The 25,161-nt window shown below is 44.3% G+C and overlaps 2 protein-coding genes and 1 pseudogene across 6 annotated transcripts in view; 1 reads left to right on the top strand and 2 right to left on the bottom strand.

Moving 5' to 3' along the window:
- Window positions 1-14,762, bottom strand: part of ITSN2 (intersectin 2) — a 79,902-nt gene extending 65,140 nt beyond the window's left edge. For 2 of the 4 annotated variants that reach the window (XM_081905922.1, XM_081905924.1), the window contains exons 1-3: window positions 14,686-14,762; window positions 5,190-5,253; window positions 439-531 (exon numbers count right to left, since the gene is read on the bottom strand). In XM_081905922.1, the coding sequence (XP_081762048.1) occupies window positions 439-531; window positions 5,190-5,217 (121 nt within the window). In that variant the 5' untranslated portion in view covers window positions 5,218-5,253; window positions 14,686-14,762. The remainder of the gene's footprint in view (window positions 1-438; window positions 532-5,189; window positions 5,254-14,685) is intronic. The other 2 variants (XM_081905923.1, XM_081905925.1) reach the window with 1 other exon arrangement.
- Window positions 14,763-15,131: 369 nt separating this feature from the next.
- Window positions 15,132-20,841, top strand: MRPL19 (mitochondrial ribosomal protein L19). The gene is made up of 6 exons (XM_081905020.1): window positions 15,132-15,588; window positions 17,183-17,300; window positions 17,393-17,511; window positions 18,139-18,273; window positions 19,084-19,265; window positions 20,524-20,841. Exons 1-6 carry the CDS (start codon window positions 15,495-15,497, stop codon window positions 20,749-20,751), a joined length of 876 nt encoding a protein of 291 aa, XP_081761146.1. The 5' UTR covers window positions 15,132-15,494; the 3' UTR covers window positions 20,752-20,841.
- Window positions 16,677-17,189, bottom strand: LOC309366449 (ATP synthase membrane subunit K, mitochondrial pseudogene; annotated as a pseudogene). The gene has a single exon. The product of its transcript is annotated as an ATP synthase membrane subunit K, mitochondrial pseudogene (transcript).
- Window positions 20,842-25,161: the final 4,320 nt, after the last annotated feature.

The following is a 25,161-nucleotide window of genomic DNA, read 5'->3' as shown; positions in this document are numbered from 1 at the left end:
GAGATGCTCCTTCAGGTATACAGGCAAGGCCCTCTCAGCACATTGGCTCCAGATGCCTGGAGATGCTCGTTCACGGGAACTTGGGCAGTCCTGCGAGTTCTCATGAGAGCATCTCAGAGCCCATGCACTGAATAGGCCTACCCCAAGCAAGGTGGGGAATTTGTGGAGTGAGGTTCACTCCGGGCACCAGCTGATGGTAGAAGACCAAGTTTTAAGGAGGCGGCTTGAATATGCACCTTTTTGTATACACTGAACTCTTGGAACAGAGTCCCCACGTAAGGTGTGGCCGTCCTGTACTTGTAAATGCTATCAATCTGGAGGAACCCCTTGCTTCCTTCAAGAGGCATTTTATGCCAATTTTCAACCGAGAGCAAATTCATGATTTAAATCTTCAGATTATAATGAGGAAGGCAATTCACTGCAGAAGCACACACCAACCTGTGACATATCCCCCAACTGGTTTAAGGCTGTCAAACTGCTTGTCATACTTCATTCTCTCTTCCGAGGTGATGGCCCAAATGTTTGAGCCTCCTGAAAGCAAAAGGGAATGCTTTTTTAAAAAGTAGATTTAAATGGGTATAGTCAACTGGGGGAAAACGAACCTTTATTTCCTAAGTGATAATATTAAGCTCATGAGTTTTTAACACACTTTACCCTCACCAGTTTGGCAGGAATGCTTTTATGATTCATGGTATCTTGTTCCCTAGATGCGCAATTATTTGCTGACTGTTATTCTCTCAAGGTTTTTTCCAGCTTTAACACAATTATATGGACTTTACAGCATTAGCGGGCATGCTTTCACCATTGTTGACTTTTCAGTTAAACATTATTTATGTATGATCTATGTATACTCAAACACCATCCTAAAAATCCCTACCATTCAAATGATTTTTGGAAGACAGTTACTCTTATCTCATTTTCTTCTCCTTTTTCTCCTCTCTCTCTCTCTCTCTCTCTCTCTTTCTCAAGATCATGAATTTAGAACAAGAAGTGTTTCAGTATTTTATTTATTTCTTGCCCAATCCTACCATTCCAAATAGGCACTAGCTACCAGCTCATGACATAAATCGGGCTGTAACGTGATTGAAATGTATAAGCATGCTTGCTTTCTCCTGCTCTGGAGGATAGGACTTGAGGCAATGGCTTCAAGTTACAAGAAAGGAGATTCCAACTAAACATTTGGAAAAACTTTCTGACAGTAAGAGCTGTTCTACAGTGGAAGAGACTCCCACGAGAGGGGGTGGACTCTCCTTCCTTGGAGGATTTTAAGCAGAGGTTGGATGGCCATCTATCATGGATGCTTTAGCCGAGATTCCTGCATTGCAGGGGGTTGGGCTAGATCAAGGGTCAGCAAACTTTTTCAGCATGGGGCCGGTCCACTGTCCCTCAGATCTTGTGCGGGGCCGGACTATATTTTGAAAGAAAAAAAATGAACCAATTCCTATGCCCTACAAATAACCCAGAGATGCATTTTAAATAAAAGGACACATTCTACTCATGTAAAAACACTGATTCCCAGACCGTCCACGGGCCGGATTGAGAAGGCGATTGGGCCAGATCCGGCCCCCAGGCCTCAGTTTGCCTACCCATGGACCAGATGACGCTTGGGATGCCTTCCAACCCATAAGATTCTATGATTCTAAAAGCACAATCCTAACCATGTGTACTCAGCAGTAAATCCTAGTGAATACAATTTACTCCCAGGTAGATTGGATTAGGATTGAAGCCTTAGGCTATTAAAATTTACAGTGGTACCTTGGTTTTTGGACATCTCCATTGCCAAATGTTTTGTTTTTCGAACGCCGAAAACCCAGAAGTAAATGCTTCCATTTTCGAATGCACCTCGGAAGTCGAATGGCTTCCACTGCGTCTATCTGTTATTTTACAATTGTCTTTATTGAATTGGTAGCCCGTCCTTTGCGCCTCAGTTTTCAATTGTTTTGGAAGTCCAACGCTCTTCCAGAACAGATTACGTTCAAAAACCTAGGTACCACTGTATTGATTAAACTTGCATTTACGCTGTGGCAGCATTTCTGTCACAAGAAGCATACTGACTTTAGCTTTTGGTGATGAAACATATGTGTCAGAGCAGTCATCATCTTAGAAGAGACCTTCCTTTCATATCTGTGTGAGAAGGAAGAATGCTTCTAAAATGGTGCTGACATCTTCATTGCTTAAGGTAATATTAACAATAAACATTATTTTTTGAAGATCTGATTTTCTGTGTGCACAATTTTTTAGTCTTTTATTTTTTTAAAAAAATAATCTGAACATAAACTAGCAGTGGGTGGCTGTTCTTTAAAAGCCACTGCCACCTTAGACTGCATCAACAGAAGCCTTGTTCCCAGATTGAAGGTGGGAGCTCCCAGCCTGGAGGCCAAATGGAGCTCCCCACCCGCAGCCCCTCCTTCTCCCAGCCTCCAGGACTCTCCACAGGCCACTTCTCTCGTGGGCCCTAATCCATGTTCATGCTGAACTGTGGTTGCACCTGTAGCTTGCCTAGAGGGAGAGGTGCAGAAAGCTCTGACTTCTGTGTGGCTGGAATGCTGCATACCCTACAAGGTTAAGAGCCACATCTATTTATGGTTTACACAAAGATAAAACAGCAAAATAAAGAAAAATGTACAAACCTATTTTAAGATGTACAGACGTTAAAATACTAAAACAGATTAAAATTGCCTTGGCTTTCTGAGCATCTGGGTAGACATGTCTAATCAATAATGTTTTTAGCAGGCAGTGAAAAAAATACAGTGACATTATCACATAGCTTTTTAAATTTCTGAAGTGTTGCAGTTCATGCTCTCTGCTGCTCCAGAAGCCAGGACAAGAACCAATGGGTGGAAGTTGCAGAAAAGCCAATTTCAGCTGCAAATTATGAGAAACTTCCTAAGATAAAGAGCTGCTGGACAGTAGAACAGAGTGCCTTGGGAAGTAGTCAACTCCCTTTTACTGTGAGTATTTAAGAAGAGGCTGGACAGCCACCAGTCAGGGATGCTGTAGTTGCATCCTGCACTGGGTTGAATTAGATCATCTCTAAAGTCCCTTCCAATTCTAAGGCTGATCAAACTAATTAATGCTGCAATTATCTCTAATTTAGTACCAGCCTGACACATCCTTAAGGCCACATCTGCTAGACCAAAGCTTCACTTCAGGAAGGACTACTTTATGAAATGGCTGAGTAGGGGAAGAAGCGTAAGATTTTGAGATTTTGAGCAAGCTTCTACTGTTCATATCAGCTGCTCAATCACCATATTCTAGGAGAAAAGTACTCTGGCCATTCTGTACCAGTTGCTCTCTTTTTCCTTCACCAAAGGGATAGGATAGGGTCACCCCCTTTTTCTGTCATGGTCCTTGTGCCTTTACATCAGGAATACATCAGAAAGACAGACTTCCCTGCCATCGTGACTTTAAGCCCAAGAAAGCTTTCTGTTGAATTTCTGCTGATTATGCAACCGTTAAAGACACACTGGCAGGAAAAAAGGAACCAACCCTAGTTCAGGAAGTGACAATGCCTCTGCGAGTTAGAATGGCCCAACATAATCTAATAACAAATTTCAGTCATTTCCTCTTGTGTGTCTCAACTGGTGTTTACGGTGAACCCATGTTCAGTACAGAAGCAGCAGCCAAGGCTCAGGGGCTCTCTACCCACCCAAGGTTCAGCGCCTGGCCTCTCCAGTGAAAATGACCCCTTGGGCAGAAGAGAGAGCATTGTGCAAGACTAGAGGTAGCCAAGACGGTGCCCCATGGGCATTGCTGGACTTCAACAACCATCATGCCTGACATACTGACCATGTTAATGGAGGCTGATGGGAGTTTTGGTCCAACATCCTGAGGATGTCCTGTTGGCTATCCTTAGGCTGGGAGATCAAGGATTTAACCTCATACAAGATCACTCTGTAGACTCATCACTTTTACACAGGTTGAGTTAATATCTAGTTGCAAGTCCCTTTTAAGTATTAAAAAAGGTATTAAAACTTCCTAAATCATTATTTTAAAGTGTTTTATTCAATCATAAAATAAAGACAGCCAATTATGCAAGCTTCAAAAGTGGCAATGCTCAGTGTGAAGAGATTAAGTATGCATGGAAAAACATGAGAATGTTTCACAAACTTCTGAGTTATTTAGAGAAACAAATTGCATGCTTTAATACTTCATGCAGTAAATGCAGCCTTGCAGCTAGCAGAATATTTTACACTGCTCACATGTGGGAAAACATTTGCATGAGGTAGCAATTTTTTTACTTATCCTCAAGCCTATCTTAACTTCTGTGTTCTAAATATCTGCAACAGTGAAATAAATTTAATTTTACCAGCTTCAAGGGTTTAATGAGCTTATCCTGAAATTCCATTTTTGGTTCTTACTGGACTTCCACAGCAAATTCAGCGGCTGTAAAACTATTTTCTTTCCTTCTACAAACAAAATCAAAAGGATGGTAAACTAATATGTAAATATCAAATCTGTATTCAAAATAAATGCTTTTAGATGAGCAATTTAAATGATGTGAAAAGCATTTATCATGAAATATTATGTCTTTAAAAATTGATTTTAAGACTGTATTCCTAAACGTATTACTCTTATTCTTATTCTTATTATATTTGTACCCCACCCATCAGACTGGGCTGCCCCAGCCACTCTGGGCGGCTTCCAGCATGTATAAAAACACAATAAAATATTAAGCGTTAACAATTTCCCTACTTACGAGGTTTCTCACTGAACACAGTTGGGCTTAGTTTTTTGTAAACGTGAACAGGATTGCTTTGCATATGTTTTTCTGAGACTACACTTATTACCTTAAGCTACAGAACGTCTACAAGCCTTTCATAACCTTTTTTGGGGGGTGGGGAGGTACCATTTATGTGACATGGCCTGATAACCAAGGACACAGCTTGCCACTCACAGCTGAAGAGCTCCGAAGGCTGTCACACTGTTCACAGGGGATGTTTCAAGCCTTAAAATAGAGTAAAATTAGCAGCTGCTTCAGGCAGCTCCTGGTGCCCTCTATAAGCTCCGGCAGAAGGATCATGGAAAACACACAGAACAAAATTCTGTAGGCAAAAGTAGATAGTCTTCAGAAAATTTACCAAAATTCTGAGGCATATCAATCTTAGACTTATTCAATAATCCTGTAATATACGAGAAAGACAAAAGATCTTCCTCCTCAGAGGATACCCTACACAAGAGCTCCTTACCATTCATGGCTGTGGGAATGTGAGTCATTCTGCTCTGGAATGGTTCTTCCTAGCTCTCAGCCATCTGCAACATAACAACATTGGACCATGAATAATGCAGCAAGGGCAGGATGTCACTCAGCTCCTGCTAAGCAAAACCAAAGTCTACCCCCTTCAGCTGACATGTCTGACAACAAACTATACAGAATTATATACCACCAATAAAGATGCTGAATTGACAAGGTGTGGGGAATGGGATTTTTACTGGGTATATGATGCAGCCTGGAAACTGGAAATCTTTCCTCAAACGGAGAATGGGACCAATTGTGGAATGATGAAAACCAGTAAAAGGCGGAGATTAAAACACAAAAGAACAACTTGGAACAAGAATAAATATTGCAACTATATTTCTTTTCAAGGGTTAGCACAAATAACTTAATGAATCAATGTCTCTAAGCTACAATCTATAAACGCCTTATTTTGAAGGTGAGGTAAAGTAAACGTAAAGGACCCCTGGACGGTTAAGTCCAGTCTAAGGGAGCCGGCGTTTGTCCACAGACGGCTTTCCAGGTCATGTGGCCAGCAGAACTAAACCACTTCTAGCACAATACACTATGACAGAAACCAGAGTGCATAGAAACGCTGTTTACCTTCCCACTGCAGCGATATCTATTTATCTACTTGCACTGGCGCACTTTCGAACTGCTAGGTTGGCAGAAGCCGGGACAGAGCAAGAGGAACTCATTCCATCACGCGGATTCAAACTGCCCACCTTGTCATTAGCAAGCCCAAGAGGCTTGGTGGTTTAGGCCACAGCACCACCCGTGTCCCAGGTGAGGGAGGAATTGGATACAGGAAAAGGAGAAGGTCCAGCAACAACAAGACTTCAACTATCCTTGGTTAAGGAGGGCAACCAAGATGATCAAGGGTCTGGACACCAAGTCTCATGAGGAATGGTTGAGTGAGTTGGGTATGTTAACCTGCAGAATAAGAGACTGGGAGGAGATCTGATAGCCATCTTGATTTATCTCAGGGGCTTTCACATGGAAGATGCAGAACACTTGTTTTCTCCTCCTCTAAAGGGTATGACTGGAACCAATGGCTTCAAGCTCCAAGAAAGAAGATTTCAGCTAAACATCATGAAGAACTTTCGCATGGTAAGAGCTGTTAGACAGTGGAACAGACTCTCTTGGGAGATTGTGGACTCTCCATTCTTGGAGGTTTTTTAAGCAGATGTTTGATGGCCATCTGTTAGGGATGGCCATCCAACTTTAGTCGAGATTCCTGCATTGCAGGGGGTTGAACTAAATCAGTGGTTCCCAATTAGCTAAGTACTTTAGAAAACTTTGCCATCTCTATGGTAGTTTTTGTTATGTGAATGGTGCCACAAACCCCTTGGGGTCCACAGACCACCAACAATGATCCTTGGGATCCCTCCCACCTAGAATCATAGAGTTGGAAGAGACCACTAGGGCTATCGAGTCCAACCCCCTGCCAAGCAGGAAACACCATCAGAGCACTCCTGACATATGGTTGTCAAGCCTCTGCTTAAAGGCCTCCAAAGAAGGAGACTCCACCACACTCCTTGGCAGCAAATTCCAATGTCAAACAGCTCTTACTGTCAGGAAGTTCTTCCTAATGTTTAAGTGGAATCTTTTTTCTTGTAGTTTGGATCCATTGCTCCGTGTCCGCTTCTCTGGAGCAGCAGAAAACAACATTTCTCCCTCCTCTATGTGACATCCTTTTATATATTTGACCATGGCTATCATATCACCCCTTAACCTCCTCTTCTCCAGGCTAAACATGCCCAGCTACCTTAGCCGTTCCTCATAAGGCATCGTTTCCAGGCCTTTGACCATTTTGGTTGCCCTCCTCTGGACACCTTCCAGTTTGTCAGTGTCCTTCTTGAACTGTGGTGCCCAGAACCGGACACAGTACTCCAGGTGAGGTCTGACCAGAGCAGAATACAGCGGCACTATTACTTCCCTTGATCTAGATGCTATACTCCTATTGATGCAGCCCAGAATTGCATTGGCTTTTTTAGCTGCCGCGTCACACTGTTGGCTCATGTCAAGTTTGTGGTCAGCCTAGACTCCTAGATCCTTTTCACATGTACTGCTCTCAAGCCAGGTGTCACCCATCTTGTATTTGTGCCTCTCATTTTTTTTGCCCAAGTGCAATACTTTACATTTCTCCCTGTTAAAATTCATCTTGTTTGTTTTGGCCCAGTTCTCTAATCTGTCAAGTTCGTTTTAAAGTGTGATCCTGTCCTCTGGGGTGTTAGCCACCCCTCCCAGTTTGGTGTCATCTGCAAATTTGATCAGGATGCCCTTGAGTCCATCATCCAAGTTGTTGATAAAGATGTTGAATAAGACCGGGCCCAAGACAGAACCCTGTGGCACCCCACTAGTCACTCTTCTGCAGGATGAACAGGAACCATTGATGAGCACCCTTTGGGTTCGGTCAGTCAGCCAGTTACAAATCCACTGAGTGGTAGCATAGTCAAGACCGCATTTTACCAGCTTCTTTACAAGAATATCATGGGGCACCTTGTCAAATGCCTTGCTGAAATCAAGATAGGCTACATCCACTGCGTTGCCTTCATCTACCAGGCTTGTAATTCAGGTTCGTCTGACATGACTTATTTTTCAGAAATCCATGCTGACTATTGGTGATCACAGCATTCCTTTCTAGGTGCTCACAGACTGTTTGCTTAATGATCTGCTCCAGAATCTTCCCTGGTATTGATATCAGACTGACTGGGCGGTAATTATTTGGGTCCTCTCTTTTCCCCTTTTTGAAAATAGGGACAACATTTGCCTTCCTCCAGTCTGCCGGGACTTCGCCTGTTCTCCAGGAATTCTCAAAGATGACTGCCAGTGGTTCTGAGATCACATCTGCCAGTTCTTTTAATACTCTTGGATGCAGTTCATCTGGCCCTGGAGACTTGAATACATCTAGACTAGCCAAGTATTCTTGTACTATCTCCTTAGTTATTCTGGGCTGTGTTTCCTCTGCTGAATCATTTGCTCCAAATTCTTCAGGTCGGGCATTGTTTTATTTATCGGAGAAGACTGAGGCAAAGAAAGCACTGAGGAGTTCAGCCCTTTCTGTGTCCTGTTTTCTCCTCTGAGTGACCCCACTGTTTCTTTGTTCTTCCTTTTGCTACGAACATATCCATAAAAGCCTTTTTTGTTGCTTTTAACCTCTCTAGCAAGCCTGAGTTAATTCTGTGCTTTAGCTTTTCTGACTTTGTGTCTACACCTGCTGGCTATTTGTTTGAATTCCTCTTTGGTGGTTTCCCCCCTTTTCCATTTTTTGTACACATCCTTTTTTAATCTTAACTCAGTTAAAAGTTCTTTAGATAGCCACCCTGGTTTCTTTAGGCACCTTCCATGTTTCCGTCTCATTGGTATTGCCTGAAGTTGTACTTTTACTATCTCCCTCTTAACAAACTCCCAGCCATCTTGAACTCCCTTTCCTTTTAGTATTACTGTCCATGGGATCTCACCCAGCACTTCCCTAAGTTTTATGAAGTCAGCTTTCTTAAAGTCAAGAAATTGAGTCCTAGTATGCTTGGCTGCTCCTTTCCGCTGTATAGTAAACTTCAGAAGAGCATGATCACTCGTGCCTAATGATCCTTCCACTTCTACCCCACTAACCAGATCATCAACAATGGTTAGGACCAGATCTAAAATGGCTGTTCCTCTTGTTGCTTCCCCCACTTTCTGGACAATGAAGTTGTCTGCAAGGCCAGTGAGGAATCTGTTTGACCTTATGCTCTTGGCTGAGTTTGACATCCAACAAATATCCGGGTAATTGAAGTCCCCCATTACTACTATTTCCCTTCCTTTTGCATGCTTGGCCATCTGTTCCAGGAAGGCATCATCTATGTCCTCTATTTGGCTTGGGGATCTATAGTAAACTCCCACAATGAGGTCCCTGTTATTCTTCTCTCCCTTAATTTTGACCCAAATGCTCTCACTTTGGCTTTGAGGTTCTAAATCTTGGGTCTCTTCACAGGTATACACATCCCTGACATATAACGCCACTCCTCCTCCTTTCTTGTCTGGTCTGTTTCTCTGAAATAGATTGTATCCCTCCATTATTACATTCCAATCGTGGGACTTATCCCACCAGGTTTCAGTGATGCCTATTATGTCATATTTAGTTTGCTGTACCAAGAGCTCAAGCTCATCTTGTTTATTTCCCATGCTTTGCGCATTAGTGTACAGACATTGAAGTCCATTAATCATTCTCCCGTGTCTCTTATTTAAGGATTTTTTCCTCCCACCACTAGGTCTGCGTGCTGTTTGCTCCAATTGGTCTATGACATTTGGATGATCATCTTCATCAATTGATAGACTCCTACCTTCAGGAGCACTGTCTCCCTCCCCCACATTAGTCAGTTTAAAGCACACCTGATGAGGTTTCTGAGATTTTTGGCAAAAATATTCCTCCCAACTGTTGTGAGGTGCAGCCCATCGCTTGCCAGAAGTCCATCTTCAAGAAACTGCAGTCCATGATCTAAGAAACTGCAGTCCGTGACCTCTACGATTCTACAATCCTAAACCAAGGTGTTCCCATATGTGGCTGATTTAGCAGAACCCAGTTGTTGCTTTTCTGCTTTGATCTGTAAGCAGAATAGCAATTTCTGCCTTTCCCTTTTCATCAGCCTCAGATACTGAACCATGGCAGAAGGGCTAAGGAACACAGACACCATTCTCCCTCACTGTAGCCTCTGCAGCTGCCATTTAGGGGGAGGAATCTATGTTAATGCAATGCTATTTGGAAGTGATAGAGCAGATTCCGAGAGAAGGTGGATGCCTAGTAGTTTTTGAAATCAGTTCGAAGGTTACTTCTCAAGCAAACAAATTTTTGACTCTTCAAAGTGATTTATGAAACTTGCAAGAAATGAGGCAACTTGATTTCATCCAACATAATGCTTTGCATCTACTAAAAGAGAGAACACACAGGCAAGAAATTACACACACACACCCCTCGATTCAGAAGAGAACATTATTAGGGAAAAATTGAAAGGATTAATTCAATTGGAACAATAATAGATTAAGAGGGTCAAATCTCTTGAGACATATAGAAGCTACAGTACTTAAAACACCAATTGACTTACATAAGAAATATACCAATAACTGAATCACACGGGAACATTAAATGGTGACACCATGATCTTTCAGACCCTCAGTAGTGGTGCTTCCCATCCTGAGCTATTTCATGGACTGAATGACTACAGCTTCTCTGGCCAAGAGAGTCACAAGATACCACAGGCTTCATATATCATCTCATCATTGCCATTTGTGGGCTACCAGGACAATGTTGCAGTTGGTGGAGAGGTAACCAAAGAACTGGCCCAGGTTACCGACACCCGGCAGACATAGCACAAATCAACAATGTTTTTCTGGGCTGCATCAACATACCGTATTTTTTGCTCTATAAGACTCACTTCCCCCCCCCCTAAAAAGTAAGGAGAAATGTGTGTGCGTCTTATGGAGTGAATGCAGGCTGCGCAGCTATCCCAGAAGCCAGAACAGCAAGAGGGATTGCTGCTTTCGCTGCACAGCGATCCCTCTTGCTGTTCTGGCTTCTGAGATTTAGAATATTTTTTTTCTCGTTTTCCTCCTCCAAAAACTAGGCGCGTCTTATGATCTGGTGCGTCTTATAGAGCGAAAAATACGGTAAGCACTGTGTCCAGCTCAAGGGAAGTCATAGTACCACCCCTATACAGTTGTACCTCAGATTACATACGCTTCAGGTTACATACGCTTCAGGTTACAGACAGCTAACCCAGAAATAGTGCTTCTGGTTAAGAACTTTGCTTCAGGATGAGAACAGAAATCGGGCTCCGGCGGTGCGGCGGCAGCAGGAGGCCCCATTAGTTAAAATGGTGCTTCAGGTTAAGAACAGTTTCAGGTTAAGTACGGACCTCCGGAACGAATTAAGTACTTAACCTTAGGTACCACTGTAATTCCACCTGGAGTCCTGTGTCCAGTTCAGGGCACCACTGTTTAAGAACAATGTGGACAAGCTGGAATGTGCACAGAGGAGTTAGACCATGATGGCCAAGGGTCTGGAAACCAAGCATTATGAGGATCGGACTCAGTTGGGGGAGTTGGGCATATTTAGCCCAGAGAAGAGAAGGCTAAGAGGTGACATGAAAGCCATCTTCTAATATCTAATGCAGGCTTCCTCAAGCTCGGCCCTCCAGATGTTTTGAGACTACAATTCCCATCATCCCTAACCACTGGTCCTGCTAACTAGGGATCATGTGAGTTGTAGGCCAAAAACATCTGGAGGGCAGAGTTTGAGGAAGCCTGATCTAAAGGTCAGTTACATGGAAGATGGAGCAAGCTTGTTTTCTCCGTAGGACCCAAACCAATGGATTCAGGTTACAAGAAAAGATATTCCGACTCAACATTAGGGAGAGCTTCCTGACAGTAAGAGCTGTTTAACAGTTGAACAGACTACTTTGGAATGTGATGGCCTCTCCTTCGTTGGAGGTGTTGAAGCAGAGGTTGGATGGCCATCTGAACGTTTAGCTGTAATTTCTGCAGTGCAAGGGATTGGAAGTGATGACCTTCGGGATTCCTTTCAGCTCTACAATTCTATGATTCTGTTATGCTTCTTAAAATCTTAAAACTACGGGGAGTAGCTTTGGGAATTAGTTTTCAGCAATATGTGGATGATAGCCAACTTTCTCTCTTTTTAATTTCATATTGAGGAAACTCTGGATGTTTTGAAGTGGTGTTTTGAGTGCAATAATGGACTGGATGTGAGCTAATAAAATGGAAGCTTAACTTTGGCAAGACAGGCAGGTGACTGGTCAGTAGGACAGCTGAATAGGGAGGAGTGATAGATAAGGTCCACAGCTTAGGAATCCTTGTGGGCCTGTCCTTGGTGCCAGATCCTCACATGGCAACTGTAGCAAGCAGAACTTTGGCTTGTTAAAGCAGATTTGATCACTACCACAGATGCCCTGGTCCAGGGGTAGGCAACCTAAGGCCCATGAGCCACAAACAGCCCATGGGGGTTGTTTTAACTGGCCCACGAACTGAGCTGCCCTCTCGGTGAGTCCCCACACGCTGCGCTAAACCGGCACAGCGCGGTCCGGGGGCTCGCTTCTGTGGCACTGGAACTCGCATCTGCACATGCGCAGATGCCGGAAATCACGGGAACATGAGCAATCCAGCCCGTGGAGGGATCTCCGCTGGAGTGAACTGGCCCAGGCAAGGTAAAGCTTGCCGGCCCCTGCCCTGGTCAATTCAAACTGACCAAGTGTAACATACTCTATGTGGGTCTGCCTCTCAAAAGTACTGTATCAGGAAAGTTTAGACAGCAGAACTCTCTTCCTATCCTGTTTTTAGTTTCCATGTTATCCAATGTTAGTCATACTCAGAGTAAACCAATGGACTGACGGACAGGATTATTTCAATGAGTCCACTATGAGTAGACAGTCATGGGGAAAAGAAAGTACACCTTCTTTGAATTCTGTGGTTTTACATATCAGGACATAATAACAATCATCTGTTCCTTAGCAGGTCTCAAAATTAGATAAATACAACCTCAAGGTCTATGAGCCCCATAACACCACCGTGCAGGGGTAGCAAGACACCATGACAACGAATCAACAAGGGGCACCACAACTGCACACTCATTGGAAACAAGCCCATGTCTTCCTTGGTAGGTCAATAGAAAAGCACTGAAATAGGATTTTGTTTAAATCCCACCATGGGAAAATGTGGAATCAAGGCAAAACTCATGCAACCATCATGCCGGAGACAAAAGAGCGTGGATTGCAGCTTCTGTTACATAGCTATTGTTGTTGCAGCATGCTCAGGTGTGCATGCCATGATTGGTGGGTGGTGCTGTAGTAACCAGGAATACTGTGGACGTTTGCTGATGGGTTAATTATAGTTTCTACAGCGCCTATGCAGTTGGCTTTACTATCAGGTACAACTCTGATGTGGCGAGATCATAAGATCACCCTGACCATTTCCTTCATTTTATTATGTTTAAATATGACCTTTTATTGATCTTTATATCTGTTCTCATCAAAGAATAGCATCTTATACAAAGAATACAGTTAAGTACGATTACACAAAATGCAAAAGCCAAAAAAGTATTGTATGATTAGTACAAATCCTGTTTCAGCTGTAAAATCTGGAAGATTTGCAAAATGCTAATTCTCATTATGCCTGTTAAGGTTGTTCTATTCATGGAGGGGAGGGGGGGTTGAGTGATTTACTATTCATTTTTGAGGGAAACAGACACATTCCCCCTTTGTTGGGAAAGCTATGACATGCAAGTCATAAGGAACTTTGAATATTAGTACTGTAATGTTGTCTTTCATGTTTCAAAAATAAAGTTTCCAGACCTTTTGGTTGCAGGTGACACTGAAATAACCAATCACTGACACTGAAATGACAGCCGAGGAGGGGGGAGAACCTTTTTGCCCCATCTTTACTGTATTTCTGCATCCTTACAATTTTAAAATGTTATTGCCAGTGTTCTTTTTCTAGAAAAAGAAGTGCTGGAACTCACAACAAATCCATAGTTTTCTTATAATGACAATGGTGGCCACCTGAGAGGTGCTGGAACTGAGTTCTGGCAAGTTCAGGATGAAAAAAAGCCCTGGATTGCATTCTGAACACTGACAAGACAGGCTCTGTACACCACAAACCATTATATCCAATTGTAAACTCAGAACCACAACTTCTTCCCCATATTGTTCATAATCACCTGTAGAAAAGGTGTGAGCTCTACATCAAAAAACATCCCCATGATTGCAAAAATACAAATTTAACTCTTAAAGATATTCCCTAATATGCACCACACCTTCAGCTACTGCTGATCATCATGATCAATACGATACAGTCATTCTACTCCTGGCAAATCTCATTTTCTGTTACTACCACCGTGGTGGTTTCCATTTTTTAAAAAACAGAATATAATTCTGATGATCTGGTTTGGCAAGGACTTCCAATACTTGACTATCAGAATCCTTATGCATGCCTCCCTTTATGTTCGACGATACTTTCCAGTCTATACATTTTTAAAATGAGGCTTAATCTCAATAAATAAAAGAAACTTACTGCTTCATTGAAAATATAAATGCCTATGTTCCCTCGTCTCATTGCCACCCGAGGAAAGATGCCGGAATGAACAGGGCCGCGGTTCCACGCATGTGGGAAGCGGGCGGCCAGAACATGCTCTTCCGATCGTCGTTCCCCGTCCCTTATCTCACAGGGACCTCCGACCCATTTGAACCGCATTTAAGCTGAGGTACCTTTTGTGCCGCGCCGCTCTCGAACACGACAGAAAAGGGCGAAGCGCGAGAAAGGCCTTCGGGGGCCAGGCCGATGCTTCCAGCTGCCCCAAGCGCCCGGGGGCCGGCGGCCCAAGCGAAGGCACCGGCGGCCAGGGGAGGCCGCGCAAGACGGGGAGGCGCTCGGCCCTCGGAGGGGCCCAGCGAGAGGCAGAGGCCTGGGCGGCGGGCGCCTACCTGTTGCGCTCGCTCCTCTTCCTCCTTCGCCTGCTCCGAGCGAGAGCGCGGCCTCCGGCCTCCCCTTCCCGGCCCGGTCGCTCCTCCTCTGGCTGCGTCAAAACTCCGAAGATGGCGGGCAGGCGGCCCAGGGAGGGAGGGAGCGGAGCCCGCTTCGGAAGGCTCCCCTCAAGCACCGGCCGCCAAGGCCGAGCTCTCCCGGCTTGCGCCCTGGCAAGCCTCCTTGGCCCGAGACGGCGGCGCCGAGAGCCTCCCCCGCCTCGCCTCGCCGCCTCAGACCCGGGGGCGCGTGCGCGCAGGGCGAGGGAACGGGCCCATTTCCTGGAACCGGATAGTCGGGTCCTTAGTCGCTCTCTGATCAGGGGGCGACAGGCGAGGCTGCCGGGTCTGCCCTCTGGGTCGGACGGGGGCGCCTTGGGCGAGAGAGAGCGAGGCGGGGGCGAAAAGCCCCCCCCTCCGCCGCCCGGTTTCGTTTCTTCGGCGGTGGCGCGTTTTTGTGTTTCCTATCGCAACCCGCCTTGCGCTCCTCGGGCGAGGGCGGTACAGAAGTGTAACAAGTCAAGGAAACGCCATAAAAACAGCAGAGGAAAGGGACCCGGGTTGCTGCCCCGGTGCTCCGCCCCGCCCGAGAGGAAAGCGCGACAGCCGAACTCGGCAACGAGACGAAGGCGGCAGAGGCGCGTCTCTCCGCGAACGAATAGCTCTGTGTTCACTCTCGGCGCCCAGCGAGTCCGGCCAGGCGCAGCGCGCGGGGCTCGCGTTTGGATCAAGATTGTCCCCGCTGAGGCCGCCGTTGCCGCGCGCAGCGCATGCGCGGCTCCTGCTGCTGGCGAAAGCGCTTGCCCGCAGCTCTCATGGCAGCCGCTCGCCGGAGGCTCCCGCCTCTGCTCGGCCTGCGATGCAGTAAGTGGCGGGGGGGGGGGGGAGGATAAAAGGGGGTTCTGCTCACAAAACCCGAAGGGGCCAGGAAATTCTCGAGGGTCGCTTCAAAGAAGTTGCTGAAGGAGCCGCTGCCGACGCCTCGGCCACGTGCCCGGGGGCTCGGGGGGGCGGCAGCGGCGCTTTAAGCACCTCGGCCTCCCCCGCCGGTCATTCTGGGAACTGGGCTAAGGATGCTGAGAGTTTCCGCCTTGGAAACTGGGAATTGTTGTGACTCTGCGAGGAAAACGGGGGCCTCTTAACAGCTCCCACCCCCCCCTTAACTACAGCTGCCAGAATTCTGGAGGGGGGGCGTATCATGGTGGCTTAAGCATAGGGTGTGAATGTGACCCTCGTCTATATGCAATCCCAGGCAAACTTAATCACAACTCAAATTGATCTTTTCTTCTTCTTTTTTTGTAATGAAAGCTACAATTTGCTTTTGGAAGAGAATTCAGGATAACATTTATCCGAGGGATACAGGCATGCCTGAGGATGTATCCATAATTTCTCAGCACAGATTGAAAGGGCTCCCTAATTGAATGGTGCACACTAGAACTCTGCATGTTGTTTATACAAAAAAAATTCCTTCCAGTAGCACCTTAAAGACCAACTAAGTCAGTTCTTGGTATGAGCTTTCGTGTGCATGCACACTTCTTCAGATACACATGCACACGAAAGCTCATACCAAGAACTGACTTCGTTGGTCTTTAAGGTGCTACTGGAAGGAAATTTTTTTGTTTTGACTATGGCAGACCAACACGGCTACCTATCTGTAACTGTTGTTTATACAGTCATACCTCGGGTTAAAGACGCTTCAGGTTGAGTGTTTTCAGGTTGTGCCCCGCGGCGACCCGGAAGTAACGGAATGGGTTACTTCTGGGTTTCACCGCATGCACAGACACTCAAAATGACGTCATGCACATGCATAGAAGCGGTGAATCGCGACACGCGCAGACACGGGTTGCGTTCTGCTCAGGATGCGAACGGGGCTCTGGAACGGATCCCGTTCGCATCCAGAGGTACCACTGTATGTAGAACAGAGTGGCAGTGTGTACAGATGACAAACTTCATCATTGTTCATGATATATTGAGGTGTACATCAACTTCTACTAGCTATATTACGTGCATGGTCCAGTGTCAACATGTCAACCCATCTTATTTCTGTGTCAGGGCTGGAGTTTTCTTCTTAGGCCTCAGTTTAAAATACAGGATGATACTTGCAAGCATTGCATATGTAGCTATAACATAATTTATTCTGCCTGTTATGGTGTAGGTACTGAAGTATTTCCGAAACCTTGTGAATTGGTGTTGTGACCCAGCATTGTGCCCTTCCATCACTACTAGTCCAAATGTTTCTCAAATGCGATTAAACACAGATATCTCTTCAACAGGTGGATTGATTTTACACTGCAAATCTGCTTTCTCCTCCCACCATTCAATCAAATTGATCTTTTCTTTTTAAAAAATTGTAGCACAAAAGATGTAGCACACGACTGTTTTGCTGTAATGCAAAAAGGATCATGGAAGCTGAATGATTTATTTCCAGCCACGTTGTAACCAAATTTGTCTGTTAAAGGGAACCTTTCTTTCTCGGTTGGACACCTCAAGTCTAAAGATGGAGAACCAGCAAAATTTAAGCCACCTCCCAAGCCAGTCATTGTTGATGAATCAAAAACCCAGGCAACAGAGACACGGTAACAAATTTTTAATTTTATGTTCAGCTGTGTCTCATTTGTTATTTATTATAATAGCAAGTTACCATTTGCATTATTTATGTTTCTGACAGATTCTTGAGTCCTGAATTCATCCCTCCTCGGCAGAGAACAAATCCTTTCAAGTTCTACCTTGAAAGAAGCGACATGATACAGAGGAGAAAAGTAATGAATATTCCGGAGTTCTATGTTGGTCAGTTATGTCTAAAGTGGAACTTTCATAATATTATGTTGGATATATTACCAAAAATAATGAATTCAATACCAATGCCATTTTATCTTCAATTTAAAAGACATTCCCAAATATTTTAACAAAAGGGTTGTGTCTTGCGGAATTCTGTACTTGGCCATTGAGACTATCAGTCAGTTTGAATTTTCCGGAAGGGGATAATTAATGGTCCCTTAATTACATTACATACATTTCCCCTGGCATGGTGCATAGTATTTGTCCCTGTTGTTTTCCGGAGCACATTTTAGTGGGGGGAAGATGAAAAGGGAAGCTATAGGAGAGCTTTAGAAATTAGAAAACTTTGCCTCACTCATCATTCCACATCACTGTAGAGCCGTATGATTGTGTGTACTATTGAAACAATAATTTGAATGCTATTACAAAGCAACCACTCCATTATGCCAAAAACAGTCAACATGCAAAAGAAGTTATATGGAACTAGTCTTTATTGCCTAATATCAAATCATGTACCAAGGTAAATAATAATAAATGCCATGCTCGTTAATGGACTAAAAACTAAGTTTGGTTTTTATTATCCTTTCTGCCTCTGTTGGTGAGTGTCTAGGCTTTAAATGGTTTCTTTTCTTGCAGGAAGTATACTTTCTGTTTCTGCCGCAGATCCCCATGCTAGTGGGAAAAGCAGCACTTTTGTAGGACTTTGTATTCAGCGATCAGGAAAAGGACTTGGTGCAACCTTCATACTTCGCAATATAATAGAAGGACAAGGTGGGTGCATACTTTAATGTTCATTGTTTTCCAGCTGAGGGAAGTGCTGGAAACCCAGCAATGGCTTTGGGGCTTTTCAGCAACATTATGTGGATATGATGAAAATATATTCCATATAGGGTAACTGTTGGATGTCCTTAAGCCAGGTTCAAACAAATAAAATAATGTTACCAAGAACTACTTAAGTTGGCATGAGGTTGCATGCAGGAAAACACTGGATTGGGATGTCTAGATTTTTTAGTTAAAAAATCTGCATTGTATTGCAGATCCATTCTATTACCTGAAGTGTTAGGAATACTTTTTATTCTTGACAATCTAGTTAACTCTCCATTCTAAAGGTAAAGGGACCCCTGACCATTAGGTCCAGTCGTGACCGACTCTGGGGTTGCGGTGCTCATCTCACTTTATTGGCCGAGGGAGCCGACGTACAGCTTCCGGGTCATGTGGCCAGCATGACTAAGCCGCTTCTGGTGAACCAGAGTAGCGCACGGAAACGCCGTTTACCTTCCCACCTATTTATCTACTTGCACTTGACGTGCTTTTGAACTGCTAGGTTGGCAGGAGCAGGGACTGAACAACGGGAGCTCACCCCATCACGGGGATTCGAACCGCTGACCTTCTGATTGGCAAGTCCTAGGCTCTGTGGTTTAACCCACAGCGCCACCCACGTCCCTCCATTCTACCAGCCCCCAAATGTTGTATAACTCCAAATATTGTTTATTCTTCTACCAATAAAAATTGGTTCATAACAAAGAGAGTACTGTCACCTATTTTTATAATGTCATTTTCTGTATCAATTTTACATTTAAGGTATTGAAATTTGCTATGAACTATACAATCCTCTAATCCAAGAGATCAAGGTTCTGAAACTGGAGAAAAGATTGGATGATAACCTGATGTATTTACGAGATGCCCTTCCAGAGTACAGCACTGTTGATGTTAACATGAAGGCTGTCCCACTTTCAGCTGTGGAAGAAGTTCCTGTCAACAAGGTAGCAGCAAGGAATAACTGGTGTTTGTGACTGGCAACTAGTTATTCTGAAACATCATTTTGTAATATGAAGTTGTCACATTGTACTATTCATTTCTTTTGGTGTTGTGATAGTGGTAGAGGCTCCCATGGGAATGCCTTTTTGCCCTTTCGTCATTACATTACACTTGAGATGGCTTAGCTCCTTTAGAGCTCAAACCTAGCAGAAAAGAAGTGTTTTCTTCTTGCTAGCAAGCAATGGCACATTAGAGCTCCAATGAACTCCTGAGCAGTCTGAAATGGTTACCTTTAGGTGTTGATTGGAGTTCTAACACAGCAGAATACTTGAAGTATAGGGTTTTTAACTCCTTGTCATCAAGCTTGGATATTGCAGTTGAGCTCTATGGTTAATTGCTATCAGTAGGCAGTTCTATAATATATATTTTTAGTTCCTGTCTTTGCTACTATCCTTAATTAGTTTCTGTCCTCTACATCTCCATTCTGTTATAGCCGTTATTGAAGGCAACCATGAAAAACACCTGCAGGTATTCAAGTAGGCCATAGCAAAATAAAGAAGATGTTATTTTACGTACACTGGCATGGCTAGGGCAAAGATGGGAATTGTACCTAAAACATAGTTCCCCAAAAATATTGCTAAGTGCTAAAATGTCATAAGAATTTGAGCATAACTGGCACCAAACTGAGAAAGAAACCCAATGGGCAGTCCAAGGGATTGTTGGAAGTATCCGTGCATACAGCATTGCTATGCCAAGCAGGTATAAATGGGATGTCATTAAAGGTCCATAGAGTAAAAAAGGTAAAGGACCCCTGGACAGTTAATTCCAGTTAAAGGCAACTATGGGGTTGCAGCGCTCATCTCGCTTTAGGCTGATGGAGCCAACATTTGTCTGCAGACAGCTTTCCCGGTCATGTGGCCAGCATGACTAAACCGCTTCTGGTGTAATGGAACACCGTGATGGAAACCAGAGTGCATTGAAATGCCATTTACCATCCCACCGCAGTGGTACCTATTTATCTATTTGCACTGGCATGCTTTCAAACTGCTAGGTTGGCAGGAACTGGGCAGAGCAACGGGGGCTCACCCCGTCACAGGGATTTGAACCACCAACCTTCTGATCATCAGCAAGCCCAAGAGGCTTGGTGGTTTAAACCACAGCGCCACCCTCATCCCTGGTCCATTGAGTACATATAACTGAAAGAAAAATACTCACTGAATATCAAATATATGATCTGACATACATTTCTTTCAATTATGCTAGATGAAAGTCCGAATGAAACCGAAACCATGGTCAAAACGCTGGGAACATCCAAAGTTCAATATCCAGGGCATTAATTTTGACTTGTATCTTAATGAAAGACACAAAGCGAAAGTAGAAAAATGGCAAATGCCTTGGAATGAATTTGATATGCTGAAAAAGTATGATACATTAGAAATTGAGAAGAAAATCTGGGAAGAAGTGAATGAAGAGCTGAAAAAAACGGTATAGAAATTGTGGAAAACTACATGTAAAGACTACCACCATTAATTTTAGCATTTTTTATGTTGAATAATAAACACCTGTATGAACATTTTCAAACTGTTAGTTTTTTGCAGTGTCAGCTGTATATTCAAAGCACGAACTATTGCTATTTGCTTTATATTCTTCAATAAATTCATTTTGTGTTTAATAAGATGATCAAGAAAATACTTGTCGTGCATGCAGAATACTTTTTTATCTATGATCATAGGAAACTGGAATTGAGTTAGATGTAGAACTCCCAATTTACGAACAGTGAATGTGTCTACTAACTTCTATGAGGTTTAGATGGAACTATGAAAAAGCCAATAGCATGTCAACACTGATAGTTGTTTAGTCGTGTCCGACTCTTCGTGACCCCATGGACCAGAACACGCCATGCACTCCTGTCTTCTACTGTCTCCTACAGTTTGGTCAAACTCAAGTTGGTAGCTTCGAGAACACTATCCAACCATCTCGTCCTCTGTCTTCCCCTTCTCCTTGTACCCTCCATCTTTCCCAACATCAGGGTCTTTTCCAGGGAGTCTTCTCTTCTCATGAGGTGGCCAAAGTATTGGAGCCTCAGCTTCAGGATCTGTCCTCCCAGTAAGTACTCAGGGCTGATTTCCTTAAGAATGGATAGGATTGATCTTCTTTCAGTCCATGGGACTCTCAAGAGTCTCCTCAGAGCCACTGTCATACAAAACAGAGGTTCTGTGCTCATATAAGAGAAGATGTTTTTAATACATTGCATATATTAGAACACAACTTCCCATGGGGGCACAGCTATTGTCAGAAACCACACTGCGGAATCTCATGTCATTTGCATGTGCATGAAGCTGCAAGGAAGGTTAACTATTTCACTATTGTATACCAAAAGGAAATTGCAAAATACTGTAGTAAAGGAGGGATGAGCAGCTGTTTTTGTGAGTAAGCAAATTAAAGCACTGGGACGCAGGTGGCGCTGTGGGTTAAAGCCTCAGCGCCTAGAACTTGCCGATCGAAAGGTCGGCGGTTCGAATCCCTGCGGCGGGGTGCGCTCCCGCTGCTTGGTCCCAGCGCCTGCCAACCTAGCAGTTCGAAAGCACCTCCGGGTGCAAGTAGATAAATAGGGACCGCTTACCAGCGGGAAGGTAAACGGCGTTTCCGTGTGCGGCTCTGGCTCGCCAGATGCAGCTTTGTCACGCTGGCCACGTGACCCGGAAGTGTCTCCGGACAGCGCTGGCCCCTGGCCTCTTGAGTGAGATTGGCGCACAACCCCAGAGTCTGTCAAGACTGGCCCGTACGGGCAGGGGTACCTTTACCTTTACCTTTAAATTAAAGCACAGGAGGAGGAGAAATAAATGGACACTGGGTTAACTTTAATATGTATAATTTAATATACACTAAAAAACTATACAAAAATAAAACCAAGTTTTAACCTACCCTATAATTTTATAGAATAAAGTATTTATCAATTTGAGTATTAACAGAGGCAACTAAAAAGGTCATGTCAATTTTCATAAATTGTTTATAGTGCAGTTACTGAAGTTAACTACAGTGTTACATACACTTTGTATTTTATCTCTTTCAAAGTACTGTACAGGGATGTTTTACCAAAGTAGCATTTTTTGTATAGTTCAATTAGTAGCTTCTATCTCCCATATAATCCTTGCCATTAAATTGTTGTTATAGGTGGCATGTAACACAAAATCTGCTTGGTGTTTGAAGCCACTAAAATTGGAATTGGGCAGTCAGGAGAACCTCACCATCCAAATGCAAATTCTGCATTCTTGCTGCTCTTGCCCATCATGATTAACAACACCCAATATGAGGGGAATTGGACAGGTGGAACCAGGAGGTAGTGAACTCCTTGCTAAGGGGACAGCCCTGGTACCTCAAAGGAACCAGTTGCAACCCACTTAAAAAAACACACCAAAAGCCCTCATTTGGACCCAGAATTACCTGTCACCGAATTGCAAAATCCTCTTTTGTGGATGTCATTTGCAATGTACTTGTGTGGGCAGCAGGAGACTTGCGTTCAGATGACATGGGTTATGAGTGCTCACTGGAAGGACAGATCCTGAAGCTGAGACTCCAATACTTTGGCCACCTCATGAGAAGAGAATACTCCCTGGAAAAGACCCTGATGTTGGGAAAGATGGAGGGCACAAGAAGAAGGGGACGACAGAGGACGAGATGGTTGGATAGTGTTCTCGAAGCTACCAGCATGAGTTTGACCAAACTGTGGGAGGCAGTGGAAGACAGGAGTGCCTGGCGTGCTCTGGTCCAGGGGGTCACGAAGAGGCGGACACGACTAAACAACAACAACAACTGCATCCTAGTGTTTACCCAAGATATTTTCACAGGGTTATATCGTGTCTTCTGTGCTGCTTATCAAATCCATGAGATGGCTAGGACAAATGGTTTGGGGATTTAAGATGAGGCTCCATCAATGCATGGATGAAGCCTCTTCATCTAATGCATCTCAGGCACTTTCCTGGTGTAAGTGATGAGCTGGATAAGACCTCATGTCGTCAATTCAGACAAGATGGAGTTGCTGATAATAAATGGATCATCAGATTTGAAATTGGTGTTTGGCCTCTTCTTCCTCTTAAGGGTCAGGGTTGTAGCTTGTCATCAAATCCCGCTCTGCCTGTGGGTGCCCAAATGGGATCTGTGGCCAGAAGTGCCTTCCCTTCACTCCAGTGTGCGGGCCATCTGTGTGCTCCTCGAAAAATATAACCTTTCCAGGGTTATCTATCCCTTGGTTATTTCCAGGTTGGGTTACTGCAATCTGCCTTATGGGGGACTGCCTCTGAAGAGTATTTTGAAACATCCAACTTATTTAGAAAATAGTAGTGAAATCGTTAACTGAGATCTGTCACGCTAAACATCTTAGCCCAGTGCTTAAAGTGTGTTGTTGAGTACAGTTCATGTGTTGGCTCAGTCAGTAGAGCATGAGAGTCACAGCACGATCCCCATGTTGGACAAAAGATTCCTGCATTGCAGGAGGTTGGACGAATGACCCTCTTGGTCCCTTCTATGAAAACTAGAAAGGGCCTTTGGACCAGAGTATCTGAAGGATGGTCTTCTTCCATAAGAATGTACCATTTAGCTCAGTTCATCAAAGCCCTTTTTGGGGCGCGGGGGCTTTCAGAGTTTAGGTGAGTGGCTACCAAAGAAGGCATTTTTCATGATGGTGTTTGGTCAGTTGAGCAGCATAGGTCAATTGATCTTCCTGTTGGACCGCAGTGGAGTGTGAACTATTCCATAAAGCCAAGAAAGCTAGTTTACCCTTTTAAATTTATTATGTTGTCATGTGTTAAGGAAGGACAGGACTAAAAGCCACTTGCCTAGAGCTGTGGCAATATTTGGGTCAAATCTTTCCGATTAGTCACCTTCTATAACTGCAGGGATCTGTGCACAGGAGCACAAGTGGTCATTAGCAGCAAATAAACTGCCTTGAAACTCCCACAACTCTCCATGGTTTCTGCAGAAAGCAGGGCGTTGCCTGTTTTAAACTGTGTAGGTTGACTCTGGTGTTGCAGGATACAAGTCAAAGAGAACAACTATTCAGCCAGCCACTCATGTTCATAGGAACCTCCCTGACAACATACTAAGAAGCAAAATCAAGGAGGGCCCTAGCTCTGTCACAGCACATTCTTTGTCTGCTGAAGATCTGACTCAGTTCCTGGTATCTCCAGGGAGGGCCAGAAGAGACTGCAGGGATGGGGGAACCTGGGGCTCTCCATTGATGTTGGGGCTCCAGTACAAGCATCCACTTGCCCACTGCTGCTGTGCTCCAGTCCTGCTTTTGAGTTTCCCTTTGGGGCATCTGTTTGGCCACTGAGAACAGGAGGCTGGACCAGATGGACCACTGGCCTCAAGCCGCAGAGTAGTTCTTAGGTTCTCACAACATCTGGAGGGTCAAAGTTTAGCCAACCCTCATTGAGTGTCTATGCCATAAGTATAGTGACTGGCCTAAGGTCACCTTGTGGGCTTCATGGAGTGAGGATTTGGACTGGGGTCTCCCCAGTCTAACCACAATGCTGCTCTGCTGTACATTGCCTCTTTCCTTGCTTATCTGTGTGGAGAGTTTTGTCTTTGCACTCCAGTTGTAGGCATGTCATGAGGTTGCTGTTGGGTGTCAATGTTGAGTTTTGAGACAAGAGTACCAGTAAGTGAGCAGGCAAGCAGCCACCCTTTCTGTGTGTGGTCTGAAACCAGACTGCTTTGCACAGAGTGTTCTGCTTTCGTGCCTTGTGTCTTTCTCCATAGTTCCATTCACTAAGGTTTCCCCTTCTGTGCTCCAAGGAACCCTTGACAGCAGCCCACTATGACAAATTTGCAACGCATAGAAAGGATTAGTTGCTTACATTTACCTCAACTTTGACAATACTAGTTCAGCCTTCAGATGTT

The sequence above is a fragment of the Podarcis melisellensis genome, assembly GCF_964234715.1.
Source record: "Podarcis melisellensis genome assembly, chromosome: 3".
Lineage (NCBI taxonomy): Eukaryota > Metazoa > Chordata > Lepidosauria > Squamata > Lacertidae > Podarcis > Podarcis melisellensis.
Note: the sequence above shows the minus strand (reverse complement) of the source record. Positions and strands in the feature narration are given on the sequence as shown.

Coding starts and splice junctions, on each gene's coding strand:
- MRPL19 (XM_081905020.1), top strand. CDS start 15,495: ATGCGCGGCTCCTGCTGCTGGCGAAAGCGCTTGCCCGCAGCTCTCATG. Junction 17,512..18,138: donor TATTCCGGAGTTCTATGTTG/GTCAGTTATGTC, acceptor CTTTTCTTGCAG/GAAGTATACTTTCTGTTTCT. Junction 19,266..20,523: donor AAGAAGTTCCTGTCAACAAG/GTAGCAGCAAGG, acceptor CAATTATGCTAG/ATGAAAGTCCGAATGAAACC.